General features: G+C 44.0%; 3 protein-coding genes across 3 annotated transcripts in view; 1 reads left to right on the top strand and 2 right to left on the bottom strand.

Moving 5' to 3' along the window:
* Positions 1 to 67: 67 nt before the first annotated feature.
* LOC1271101 (membrane-associated transporter protein) lies at positions 68 to 4664 on the bottom strand. The gene is made up of 5 exons (XM_309847.2): positions 4465 to 4664; positions 3490 to 4399; positions 790 to 1095; positions 615 to 710; positions 68 to 524 (listed from the first exon to the last, which is right to left on the bottom strand). The coding sequence occupies exons 1-5, from the start codon at positions 4584 to 4586 to the stop codon at positions 393 to 395; spliced, it is 1566 nt and encodes a 521-aa protein (XP_309847.2). The 5' UTR covers positions 4587 to 4664; the 3' UTR covers positions 68 to 392.
* A 2066-nt stretch (positions 4665 to 6730) lies between these two features.
* On the bottom strand, positions 6731 to 12450 carry LOC1271102 (proton-associated sugar transporter A). Its single transcript, XM_309848.5, has 6 exons — positions 11844 to 12450; positions 8318 to 8769; positions 7579 to 8239; positions 7331 to 7505; positions 7165 to 7260; positions 6731 to 7079 (listed from the first exon to the last, which is right to left on the bottom strand). The coding sequence occupies exons 1-6, from the start codon at positions 11999 to 12001 to the stop codon at positions 6948 to 6950; spliced, it is 1674 nt and encodes a 557-aa protein (XP_309848.5). The 5' UTR covers positions 12002 to 12450; the 3' UTR covers positions 6731 to 6947.
* The window catches only part of LOC1271106 (RYamide receptor), a 66339-nt gene continuing 59540 nt past the window's right edge, over positions 7076 to 13874 (top strand). Inside the window, exon 1 of the mRNA XM_061660091.1 lies at positions 7076 to 7288. The gene's annotated coding sequence lies outside the window, so the exon portion shown is untranslated. The remainder of the gene's footprint in view (positions 7289 to 13874) is intronic.

Here is a 13874-nt window from a genome sequence, read left to right as displayed (position 1 = left end):
TTTCAAAATTTGTGTCGAAATTCTGAAAGTCAAGGAAAATGTGTTTGTACTGTAGACTCAAATCAAATAGACTTATTTAATTTTCTTTATTTTCAATTCATTTTTTAATTTGCTATAGCTCACTCATACTTAAATTAAACCCAGCGAAAACAACCATTTAAAAATAACGATCCGCTTACTCTACGCGCCTTCGAGCCGGAAAGCTTGCCGTGTATTGTGATTGCATACGCACAGGCGTTTTGTTTTCCGCGAAAGCTTCACACGCCTCGCTCGCGCTCGATTCATAATTCGTTCGGCGAAAATGCGTTTCTGCCGCAGCGAGACACGTGTATTTACATTACAGTAATAAAACTACGATTCGTTTACGTTTCCGAGAATCCCCTCTTTACAATCTACAGTTCCATGTAAAGTATTGCCATGGCGGATCCGGCGGCGCACAGCATGAAGGCGGACGAGATGAACGTAATGATGATGGTGGAACCGACCGCATCAATCACGGCACCGATCGCTAGCGATACAATCAACTGTTGTTGTTTGGTGGGAGATGAAGCATAAAAGAATGTTTTTAAAATCAGATTTTACGCACATACACAAAAAAAACAAACATAATGTACCTGTGCCAAACATAACATACTGCTCATCATGGAAACGTCCACACCGAATCCTCGTGGCTCGATGCTTTCCACGTACTGGCCGTCAACTTCCGTAAACTGGTTCGAAGTAAAAAAGGGATTTAAAACTCAATCGAACAATGCACTCGCTCGCTGTGTTTTATGCACCTTTACTTACACAATTCTTTGAGTGGTAGTGCGAGATCAGCAGGAACGGAATGGAATAGATGGTGGCGTACATAACCCCCGTGAGGGCGCAGCACCCAAACACGACCAGCTTGTGGGGCATCAGTCCCATCGCCAGCATGCCGCAGCAGTGCGCCAGTAGTCCGCCCACGTAAACAGGCCGGGCCCCGAACCGGACGATCAGGCCCTCGATGAACACGGAGTAGATGGAGGAGGTGGTGGAGCAGAGGGCCATACCGAGGCAGGCGAACCGAACCCCGTCGTCGTACCGTTCGGCTGCCGCCGATCCTTTTAGTGCCTGCAGGATAGTAGGAAGGAAACAAAGGGTTTTTAGTATGACACTTTGTGATTTTTGATGTTGTGGAAGTGTCGTGAAAGGTTACTGATGGTTTTGAATTAGCTAAAAAACTCTTGTATGAGTTACTCTTTTGCTATGTACTTTGTCTTGTTCTCTGCAGCCAAATTGAAGGTAAACTACTAGCACGTTAGTTGATCTATCTTTAAATAGTTGATAAGCAATTATTTACCAATTAGTTATTTTTGACGGATACATGAAAATAAATTAAAAACAACCAAATATTAACGATATTTGGCGAATTTAAGGCTGTAGCAAGCTTAACATCATAAACAAAGCTTAGAACTAGTGATAAATCAGATTCAGATTTATTAATTTTAATGATTCTTCAATGAATCATCAAAGATTCATGAATCTCTTAAAAAATTTAATTCATTCATTCAGTAATAAAACCCTTAATATTTACGAATTTCTAGAGATGTATGAACGTCTTTCTAGGCCGGTCTCGTAGTACAGTCGTCAACTCGTACGACTTAACAACATGCCCATCATGGGTTCAAGCCCCAAATAGACCGTGCCGCCATACGTAGGATTGACTATCCTGCTATGGGGGGAAATCAATTAGTCACTGAAAGCCAAACCCACAAGAGGTAAAGGCAGGCCTTGACCGACTACGGTTGTTGAGCCAAAGAAGAAGACGATGAATGTCTTTCTAAAGATATTCACTTTTTAGTCTTTTACTATACATCATTCCAAACGCATTTTGAATCCATCTCTAGTTTGAAAGGTTTTGCAATTCACCTAAAAACTGTGAGGCACTGTTACTATTTGTTGTTAGGCACTCCTATGACAGCGACACGATACTTAACGATATCCGGGATAGTGTGTTCGAAAAAAACTTTGTCATAGTCAAAGATTCACGTTCCGCAATCCCTATGGTAGTTGTTATGGAGAACCTAGACTTAAAGACAAGCTACTCTTGCATCATTCAAGATCTATTTAAATGTTTAGAGATTTCTGAGACTTTAGAGATGCATAAATATTTAGCGATTCATGAAACTTTAAAGATTCACAAATCGTTAGAGATTCGATTGGAGATCCGAATCGTTCATCATTTATATGAATGATTCAAAAAATTCGTGAAGTACTAATTTCAATTCCGCAATATACAGCTGAACAATAATAACGATATAATGATCTGTAATTAGTTGCTTGAACTACAAATTCAGACCGCTATAACACAACTACTCGTTTAACGCACTGTTCCTTTGTTATGCTATCCAGTTTACTCTCCTAAAGGAGTATCTTTTATACAGTGTTCACAACGTTGAAATTAGGAACGAGTAATGTTGGAAAAAATCTGGATTCGACTTATATCCGACTCCGATAATTTTGGAACGGAAACTGAAAGGTAGGTCCGCCCAGCATAATTCGAGGTCGTTCGGAGTCGTCGGGAGTCTTTCGGAGTCGGATTTGTCCGGAGTTGTCTGGAATCGGCCAGAGATTTTTTTATGAAATTTGCAGTGAGCGGCTCACGCTTCTTGGCACAACTTTCCAAGAGCGACAATCATTTGTGTTAGATCAGTCGGCGCATTTGCGATGACATGATTGCAAAAAAGAAGAATGAATGTCATTTGACATTTTTCATGTGACGCCAGAACTGCCTAATCGTGCATTTGCCGATACTTAACTATTGGACCACTTGATACTTTCACTCCCATTTTCATGGAGATTTAGTTAATATGAAGTACGGAAAAATCAAAAAGTCAAATGAATGCATCCAAAAAATATCGTCGTGTAAAATAACATTTTTTCCGTGACTGTCGAATGAAAGCGTGAATCTAGAATGGGATGCTTAAAACAGTACCATTTTGTAATATTTTATTGCGACGATTATCGCCGATCGCAACACCAACTCCGATTCCGGTCGACACCGATCGACTCTGGATGACACCGAATGACTCCGAATCCGGTTGACTCCGGGCAACCCTGGACGATTCCGACTCCGGGCAACCCCGGACGACTCCGGACTACTCCGGACGAGTCACTACTCCAGTCGACTCCGGACTACTCCAGTTGACTCCGGATGTCTTCGACTCTGGATGACTCTGACCCAGATGACTACGACTCCGGATAACAGTCCGAGTCGAATAAGAGTCGTGGGTGCGCTCCAGAGAGCACATCACTAATTTAAGTAGCTCTTCACTTAATATTCAGCTTATGGAACACACTTTACGATCTTCGCTACAATCGTTCAACGATCTTTGCACACTTTCTTGAATATTTTTCAATTCACACACAAGGAAACTTCTAACTTATGCTTTTCATATTTAAAGTTGAATCATCTTCTCGTGTTCTCTCCACTTAATCATTTCACCACTCACTTCACCTACTCACCCGCACATCTCCTTCGTAGACCGTAGCGCCAACAAAATCGGTATAGTACAAACAGTACGTCAGGTAGCTCATGTGGCTCAGCAGCTGCGTCAAACACAATACCTTCATCGATCGTGGCATATGCAGCACATTATGCACAAACTGCTTAAACCCAACAACTTCCTGCACCTCTTCCTTCTCATCCTGCACACGACCCTCTCCCTGCGCACGCTTCACCTCGTCCAGCAGCATCTTTTGCGTCACTGGCCTCAGCATCGGTTCCGACTCCTGCACTGGCAGTGGGATCTCCGAAAAGCTTGTCAACGTCACCAACAGCCCCACAAACAGCACAATCCAGTTCGCCGCAAACACGGACGGTCCATTCCCACCCAACAAACGTCCAATGCCGAGCCGGTTCCAGTTGATCGCTCCAAACAGTGCACCCATGGTCGCACCGATTCCACCCGTCAGCACCATGATGCTGAGGACACGGGCCTGATCCCGAATAGTGCACACCTCCATCGCGTACGTCCGGCACAGTCCGTTGCTCGTTTCGGCCGAAAAGTCAGACATTATCAAACCGACGGTTGTGATTGTGGCCACCCAGCCGACGCTCGTCAGCCCCACCAGCTCACCGATGGCCGGCCCGTTCGGTAGCACGAGCATGCCAGTAAGAATGGTACAGCCCAGAGCGAGCAGTACCGGACGTCTACGGCCCCAGCGCGAACGGAGTCGATCGCTGACAGAAGCGATCACGGGCGCAAAGAGCAATCCGGCGAGCGAGGGCGTCGCCCAGATCATGGTCATGACCGTGTGCGGTAGGCCGATGCCAAGCAGGATCGGGGCGACCAGTGCCGTCTCCGTTGCGTACGTACACTCGATGCCGACGATGAGGAGGGACAGTCGCACCAGTTCCCATTTGGATTTTTTTCTGCAAGTAAAGCATTTTGAAGTTTGAAATGAGTTTAAAGGCACCCGAACAGCTCCCTAACTCACCTAAAAGAGTGTTGATAGCCCCGGGAGTTGTCGAGCTTGGCAAAGCGCTGCCGACTGTCGAGCATTCCCTGGAGTATTTCATCCTCGGTGAGGCGTTCCTGCTGCTGGTACGTCCCGTACATTTTACACACCGTTAGTCACCGTCAGCTTCCGAAACGGCACTGGGCTGATGCTCTGATCGGAATCGGGATGCTCTGGCATGTGTCGCTGTGAGCGCTGTGGCGTCTGTACGAGCATAATCGTAATCTCGCACACTCAATGCGGAAACGACGGGCGCTTTACAATTATCGTTGCATTGATAATCTTGCGACAGTGTTGGGACAGTTTTTTGTCTTGTTGCTGTAGATGGCGCGCTTTCTTTCCTCTAACCAGGCAGATAAGAAACCCTGTACCCTCGTGGAAACATCGTCAAAGAAGAGGCGTTACTGTTTTGGGTAGCAAAAAGCGGACAGCACGCGTTTGTACGCTTTAACTGATAGACAAATTTTGCGATTAGTAGTTATAAATGTTTGCCAGCACTTCATCAATCGCTGGCTTTCCAAACCCTTTCTTGGGCTGGGTGAAGGTTTCATTTGAGCTGGGGGTTTAATACGTTTGAGTTGATATTAAATTAAGACGTCCTTGACATAACAATTTTCGGGTCGAGTTAATCGGGATTATTAAACACATTTGGAACTAAGCATACATCTGGTTCATTCACAGCAAGTGACCAGGATGTCGTCTAATTGGGAAATAGGTAATGCTGTCCATCGCTTGTTTCTATTTATTTGACTTTGACAGTCACCAGCTGATGGGCAAGATCATTGTCTTGTTGCAGACCTTGGGAGATACCACGAGCGAATGATGTTCTTGGTCTACTGTAGCAGTGTCTGGAGCTGCTTATAGTCTTTAGCAGTCCTCTGTAAATGCATTATCTCTCGCTCTCTCATAATGACTAGCACGGCCTTGCCACGATGACATCTCATCTTGAACCTACCATGCCGATGCTCTGTCCATATGATCGATCTAAAAGAAGGGTTACCATACGAACGAAGTGACCACGATCGTAGTAGCTTAGTTACATTTTTTCATAAACTTAAGTCACGTGTTTTAGGACTTGGAAATACTTTCATCTTACTAATGTGTCTATGGTAAGACACTTCTGCATCAGATCAAGATCGTAAAGTAAAGTTGGTTATAGAGTCAGACAAGTAAAACAATACCGTAAGGTTATATACTCTTTCATCTCCAAGGTACTGCTAAGTAACGCTATTTCATACCATCCTAAGAACGTAAAGAGAATGTAATCTTACAGGGGATTCCGATGGAATTGATAATGTTAGCCATTGATCGACACATCGTTCAATTCGATGTTAATCTTTTCTATGCCTTCCACATTGTCAACACTTAAAAGGTATTCCATTCCCATAGGTTTTAATGTAGATGATACATGTCTGATGATGATTATTAATTGTAAGAAGTATTGTAATGATCATCCTCCAAAAGAGTAAAATATATCCAAAATTAGCTATAAAATCTACATATGATGTTTAAGATATTCAAGCTAATGTTCATATGCAATGAAAGCGAATTGACACTATGGATGCATCCATACGTAAGCCACGTAAAAGACAGACATCGAATTGAAAGTTACTCAGATCAATGATAGACGCTATGAAATCATTAGCAAATTCCTATAACATTTCTTATTGAAATCCCAATTCCAAACCATCCTGAGGTCCGGAAGACATCCTGAGGTCCTGAACCATTGATAATTTCTAAATTGAGATCTTTGGAATGTTTCTATCTTTTAACTTTTTTCGTTCCATTTGCAGTGGTCTCTTTCGCTTAACTAAACATTTTTTTTGATGGTTTTTGTTTGATTTTTTGTTCGGTTTGCTTTGAATGGGTTACACTTTTTCATGCAGTATCGTAGGTTTTTTTTTGTCTAAATGTTTCCTCTCTTTTCATCTTCATTTTTCAATCGCAAATGAACTATTTTGAACAAAACTGTGATTGCTTGGCGATCTTATCAATTACTTGGTTTACTTCTGGTACTGCGCTGACGGCAATACGTCCTTAGTGTAAGCCTCACAAAGTCACTTACGGGCGTGTTACAGTAGTTCTTGGAAACACTATGCTGCTTCCAAATTGATCGCCTAAGCAAATTATCTCATCCTTAAAGTTTCTTAATAAGGTAACTGCCAAATAAATTTAATTAAAAATCAATCAATTTTAATACATGTAGCATATTTAAAGTAAATAAATAATCAAACAATCACAATAATTATAAACCGAGTGAGGTATATTTATTGCCATTTCCAAAGCACCAATTGTCGCACCAACACTTCTTCTCTTCATGTTGCAGAAATGACCGACAATGTCAAATGGAGATAAATCGTTTACTCAATTATCAGGTTTTAATAATACGTTTTTTTATCACATTTTCCTTCCCGTTCGTCGTTAGACTGTCCGGCTCCGTACGTCCGCTCAACCGCTATCTATCACAGTCCCATGTAGACAATCTGTGACGCTGTCAGGGCAGCGACAAGGGAGAATATGCTGGCCGAAAAAATGACCACCACGTTCGTTTCGACTGCATCGATAATACTGCCGATCGCGAGCGAGATGATGAGCTGAAGGAGTGAAAAAAAACAAAAACGTTTCAAGGATTAGAAGCAAGCTTAAAATGGAAATGGTTTGAAGAAGAATTTGCCCTACCTGGGCGAGGAAAAGCATGCAGCTCATCATGGAAACGTCGGCACCGAACCCGCGCTTGGTAGTGTTTGGTACACATTTACCATCCTTCACTTCAAACTGGTGGATAGTAGATGGTAGTTTAAAGGTAAGTTTCAAAACAAATTTTTAAGAAACAAGTAATACTTACCGAGTTTTTGGAGTGATACTGAGATATGAGCAAGTACGGCAGGGAGTACATTGTCGCGTACATAATGCCCACCGTCGGGCAGGCGATGAAGATCATAAACTTCTCCTTGACCAGCCCCATCAGCAGCATGCCGAGGCTGAACAGCAACAACCCTGCCATGTACACTGGACGGGCGCTGTGTTGTTGAAATAAAAAACCACTTCGTATATCACTCCATCTCTGACTTCTTCGAGGGTCTCTGTCCTTACCTGAATCGCTTTACCAACCGCTCGATGACCGCGGAGTAGGACGCACTGCACACGGCGAACACGGCCATACCCCAGCAACCGTACCGGACGCCCTCCTCGTACAGGGCAAGCTCGGGGGAACCGGGCGCACCCGCAACGTCCCCACCGAACACTTCCGACCCGACAAAGTCGGTAAAGTACAGACAGTAGCTGAGATAGCCGAGCTGCGAGAAGAACTGTGTCGAGTAGAGGATGAACAGACTTTTCGGCATGTGCACAATGTTACGCACGAAGTCACGTAACCGTAGCGGCTTCTCGTCGTCGTCATCCCCGATCCCGGCCGCAGCATCCTGATCGGGCTTGATCGGTTCCGGAATCACGTCCTTCGAGATGCTGTATACGGCCAGCTGGCGCGATTTTTCCGCCTCGAAAGCGTTCGAGTTGATCGGCCGAAGCAGCGGATCGCGCTCCAACAAGGGCAGCGGAACCTCCCGATAGCTGGTGAGCGTGATGAGCAGCCCTACGCCCATCACGATGAACACGAACATAAACACGGTCGCCTCGTTGCTACCCAGGATGTCGAGGTTAGTTTGGCTCCAGTCGATCGCCCCGAGCACGTACCCGGCGGTACCGCCCAGCCCACCAATAAACATGGCCGTCGTCAGTACGCGCGACTGATCATCTGGGGACAAACCAAAAAGAGATTAACCGTTAGTTCCCGGTCTTAACAAAGTCTGAAAAAAGCTTCTCAATCCCCTACCCGGTGCACACATGTCCATGAAGTACGCTCGCGCAATGCCGTTGCTCGTCTCCGCGTCAAAATCCGTCAGCACAAGCCCGATGATCGTGACCGGGATGGACCACCGGAAGCCCTCCATCTGGTCGACCGGTACGTCCGGATCGCCGAAGAAGACGCCGATCGTTTTGCCGTGCGGCAGTATCCACATGCCCGTCATCATCGCCAGTCCGAGCGCTAGCAGGACCGGCCGGCGTCGGCCCCACTGCACCCGGATGGTGTCGCTGAAGGACGCAATCATCGGTGCGAAGAAGAAGCCGAGAACGGGCGAGAACGCCCACACCATCGTCATGAACGTGTGCGAGAGCCCAATGCCGAGCAGGATCGGCGTGACGAAGGCCGTCTCGGCCGCGTACAGGAACTCGATGCCGACGATCACCGACGAGAGGCGGATCAGTTCGAGGCGGGATTTTTTCCTGTTTCGGGAGGGATTGTTGTTGAGAATGAAGGAGCGAGGAAGCAAAAGAGACAATGAGTTATTTTATGTTGAGGAGTGTTTTGATTGCTTTTTTTACTTATAATTGATCGTGTATGTTGTCTTCTACTCCTTCTTAACTTTATGTGGTCATTTTATATTTGAAACAGGCTTACTAGACTTGTTTATGAACTAGTAATGTGCATACAGATTCATGAGTAAATGATTAGATTGAATCATCCCAATGAATTAACATAAATAATATGTGTTTTAACCCACTTAAAGAGAATCAGAGAGTTAACTGAAGATTCTCTCAAGAGAGTTAATTTACCTTCTAGGAAAGTTCAATTACGATGAATGATTCAATTTTCCACGCCGACTTTTGACTAGATCTGAGTGAATCGAATCACTTATCACTCAAAGAGAATTAAGAGTTAATCCTCAATGAGTGGTGTACACGCTTCACACTTGTGACATTGTGACTTAGAAAATTAATTAATGATTTAACTCGTCATTCTACCTCTTTAACTTTGAATTAACGAAAGCTGCTATGTGGCTACTTCGCAATGTACTAGAGATGTGAACACTGAGTAATGAAGAGTGAGTGAATCGAATCATATGAGTGAATGTTTGACTTCAACTCAGCCCGAAGTTTGATTTTTCTCTTTATTTCCTTTGTTTTTTTATGACCTACTATTTCCAGATTCTAATTGTCGTTGTTTCACCGAGTAGAATTCCATACTAGAGACTCGCTAGTAACCTCTATTGTGGTTCTCCTATGTTTTGTACATTATTTCACACATTTTGACACATTTTATGTGGAAAAAACGGAAAGAAGAAGACTTAACCTTTAAAATGATGGGTCGTTAGACCCATTACCCCTTTTTATTCACTGAGTAATTAGCATTTGAAAATGCTCTCTAAAATTGTTTACATTTCGTTCACCACAGTGCGTTCAACGATTGTTGTGGCAAAATAAGAAGAAGAAGAAAAACTCGAATTAGACAGTCTGGTCAAACGATCAACACGGCTGCTACTACAATGCTAGACATGGTTCGGATCCCTGTATTTACTGTTCCTGTATTCCGTGTTAGCTGAAGACAGACATAGAAAGCTCATTCAAAGCTTGCTCTGGTACGCAAATCAGGATACTGAAGAAGATGAAAACAAGAAGGAAGAAGAGTGATGTTGAGGGAGATGATAATCGAACTGTTTTGTCCTCTAGGATTAGGAACATCACAATTCAAACATATGCGACAAGGCTAATCGCGTGTCTTAAGCAACATCTGAAGACTGTGTATGCAAAACAGGAACAAAATGTATGCTTTTGGAAGCGTTATGTCAGCTATTCGTGATTATCAATAACAGCGCATAACGTAACAGAAAATTCAACAATAGCAATAACCGTGGCAAGTTGCTTGAATGTTGCACATGATTTTTATTAATTCTGATACAACATAGCACGAATACAAATTAGAAGCTTTTATAGTCTTTCCTTCCAAAAGTCATAAAAGCTCATATTCTAACACAAATCAAGATATTCCACGCAACGTTGCTTTGCATCCCAGTTTATGAGTCACGATCCAACCGAAGTGACCGTTTCGGTTTGTTTTGATTCGGGTTTTTTGCGCGTCTATGCATCAAATATTCAAACAACGTTTCAACCGCGCGGAGCCTTTCACTGAAACACAACCAACAAAACCGGGGCTGATTCTATGTTTTTGTTGACCATTGGGCTCAAGCGGCCAAACCAGTATTATGTTTGTGTGAAGCTACTCAACTCCGGCCGGTTTAATGATCAGAAAAAAAAAACCCAACGCAGGAGGATAATTAAAACGCGATGAAGTGTGTGCCCAATTTGCTTCGTATAAGGGGTGTCCAGATCCGGTAAATTTTAAAACAATAATACTGTTCAAAAACACTCAAGGCTAAAAGGGTAGTATGAGCTATAAAAGGATGCACTTAGCAAAGGCACACAAACTCCTACCACGTCTGAGATTATCTCTCTGGCTCTTCAGCTGACTGCAGACGTTATGCAGATAATGTCATGGATCAACTTGACTGAGTTGTTGTCTTAAGCAAATAATCTTCCACAAAAAACAGGGCTCATCCCACAAGCGCTCCAACCCATCAGCAGAGTAACCTTTGGAGCAGCTCCTAAGCCTCGTGCACACTTGACGTCAAGAATGGTATCAGTCCGGCACCGTGATCGGGATGTGAGCTGGAGATTGCTCCATCTTTCCGCCAAAAAAACCCAAGATGGGTTTGCGAAAATGCTCACGATAAGCTGCTGCCCGCAGCTGAGGGAAGATAAACGCAACCCACAAGCCCAATTGGAGGATTACTCAGGCTCACAGGTAGATTTAGACGGCAATAAACGAAACCTGTGTAATCTAGCTCGGGCAGGTTGTAACGCCTTATTAATTGGCCCTATCCACCACACCGTTAACAGTAACCACCCCACAGCGCCATTATCGCACATTCTGTCTGGATCGTAAAGATGCACACGGTGACGGTTGTAGAAGTAAAAGCGTTCAAGATATCAAATTTACTGCCATACCGTTAGGGCGTCGTCTGTGCGTCCACACACAGCATAATTGGGAGGGCGTGAAATGTGTCAATGACACGTAATGCAGGGGAAGTTTGTTCATTGCCAGTGTTAATTCCTCCCTATTGACGGGGGTGGGTAGCAGTTTTGTTGCAGTTTTGTGCCAGTTTCCAGGTGTTCTATTGTAGTAAGCATTGCGAATTGGTGTAATTGGAGCTGTGTCGTTATTGTTTTGTGTGATAAGTGCTGTGATGATCTTCAGTGTCCGAAGTGTCCACTGCGGACCAAAGTGGTCAATTATTTTTGAATCAAAATTGCTGAACCCACGCAAAAATGAGAAAAATTAATGTGTTCCAGTTCAACTTCAGAATATAGAGAATCGATTCACCGTAACACAATGATAACGCCATTTGTAACGCTTCACCGAGCAGTTAATTTGCAGTGCCAATTATAAACAGCTTGGTGACAAAACATCAACATTCATCACCACACCCCGATTCTCCTTGCACAACACTTACTCGCCTTACCTGAATAGATGGGAGTAATCGCGGTCCTGCTTTTTGGCATGCTGGAAGCGCATTTGCAGCATGCTGTCCATAATCTCCTTATCGCTCGGTAGCGAACTTCCGTTCGTGTACACGACGACATCGGTCGTCTGTTTTGTTTGCTCCATCGTGTCAGCCATCTTTCGGTAGAGCAATATCACGTTATACGATCACGATGAGACCAATGGACGATCGATAGAGCTGAATCACCTTCCCACACACTTGTGTATCTAGGGGTAGTGCACACTTGTGCGCTAAATACAGTAGCCTTTGTACACTTTTATACTTTTAATTCACAAACTTTCCACTAGAGCGCACTTGTGCTGGTAGTGGCACCGACGGTTTTTGTTTGAGGAGGGGCTTGTTGTCGTCCAAAATGTGTTACGATGGAGAGGAATAAAACCGACCGTCACCCGTTGCCGGGAAATAGGGACACCTGGGAATGCATTGCAGGGGCGTGCGATCTGCTGTCAACCAACCGAAATGCCCTTGCCCTTCTGAGTCTCACAACCTTTTCGTGTTGAAAACGCGTCGATCCTGCAGAAATAGGATACCGCCACACATTCCACACAGTCACACACACACACACACACACACACACACACAGTCGGAGTGCACCAAGATCACCAAACTAGTTCCGGCGGCACATTCACCTAGCGTTGTTGTCGCTCCGTTGCCGGTAGGTGCTTTCAGAGCCTACTAATATGCACCGATTTGTATACACAAGCGGCTTCCACCTCCACGCGGAGAGCACACGCAACAACGCACGACTGGCACGATACGCTTCCAGCAACAAACGACACGAGAGCGCAACTAAACCGTGTCGCCGGTGACGATCGCATTTTTATACCCGTGTTCGGGTCGCGCATTCACCTGGTGGCTGCCTGATTGCGGCCCCAACACACTAACACAGCCGTGTTGGGCTATGGGTGAGGGTGGGGGGGGTACTTCTACTTGGCGACGCAGTATCGTCCTTGGGCGCGGCAGGGCATGCGGAGATCACAATTCGAAGAAAGTACAACCCCACCGAACAAATGATGGCTGATAATAATTTTATTACCTCTGTCCCGCGCGTTTATTATCCTAAACCGAACGGCGAAGCGTCATATAGGGCCATGGGTACATGGGATGGCTGAGCTGGTCGGCTAATCGGAACTTAGCTCGGCTTGCAATAACGGTCGCAGTTACGCAGCAGTTTTTTTTTTTGCGGATATGGTTTATGGCGGACGGTTTTGTTTTGGGTGTCGGAACCGGGACCTACGCGTGGCCGAATCGACGTTGGTCTGGAAAGGATTTGTACGATTGGCGCGGAACGCGATTACGATCAATGCGGCGGGCTAGGAAGCAGCTTGCTGAAACGTGGTTCAACCGGGCGCTTGTTGTTGTTTATTATGTGATGAGTGATGATTGGGAATGTACTCTGGAGAATCTGTAGATAATTAATTACTGTTCCGCTGTTTAATAATCAATTGTTGTACTATTGAATTTCTTTTGCTACTTTATGTTCAAATTTCGACTACTAAACAAACCTTTCCCAACTGCTACTACTATCAAATCAGCGTATAGAATTTATTTAAAAATCATAGAATTCTTCTTATGTGTGGTTGTCTGTGTCTTATCAGACTTTTTATTTGTTTTGATTCAAGAGTTTTACAATTCAGCAAAAATAATGGTACAAAAAGGATATTCTGTTTTTGATCTCGAATGGATGATATGTTGATCGATCTAAAATACCATTCGATCAGGCAAGTTGTCACCAAAAATATCATCGAAATGGAATCAGAAATAATGCACATGGACATTTCCTTACTATTGAGTCTTATAACAAAAACCCAGAAATTCTAATTTGTACATGTATCAAACTCGTATTTTTCGCCACACAACACTGACTGACCTTGAATTGATCATCAATTCTTACAGCTGTTTGAAGATTTCTTACATTTAAATACAAGAAGTGTAATGATATAATGAGTGACTTAGTTAAAGTAAACAATTCATCAATATTTTTTGTGC

The sequence above is a fragment of the Anopheles gambiae genome, chromosome 3 (genome assembly GCF_943734735.2).
Source record: "Anopheles gambiae chromosome 3, idAnoGambNW_F1_1, whole genome shotgun sequence".
Taxonomy (NCBI): domain Eukaryota; kingdom Metazoa; phylum Arthropoda; class Insecta; order Diptera; family Culicidae; genus Anopheles; species Anopheles gambiae.
Note: the sequence above shows the minus strand (reverse complement) of the source record. Positions and strands in the feature narration are given on the sequence as shown.

Coding starts and splice junctions, on each gene's coding strand:
- LOC1271102 (XM_309848.5), bottom strand. CDS start 12,001: ATGGCTGACACGATGGAGCAAACAAAACAGACGACCGATGTCGTCGTG. Junction 8,240..8,317: donor CATGGACATGTGTGCACCGG/GTAGGGGATTGA, acceptor GTTTGTCCCCAG/ATGATCAGTCGCGCGTACTG. Junction 7,506..7,578: donor CGGTTGGTAAAGCGATTCAG/GTAAGGACAGAG, acceptor TCAACAACACAG/CGCCCGTCCAGTGTACATGG.
- LOC1271101 (XM_309847.2), bottom strand. CDS start 4,586: ATGTACGGGACGTACCAGCAGCAGGAACGCCTCACCGAGGATGAAATA. Junction 1,096..3,489: donor TCTACGAAGGAGATGTGCGG/GTGAGTAGGTGA, acceptor ACTATCCTGCAG/GCACTAAAAGGATCGGCGGC. Junction 525..614: donor GTATGTTATGTTTGGCACAG/GTACATTATGTT, acceptor AAACAACAACAG/TTGATTGTATCGCTAGCGAT.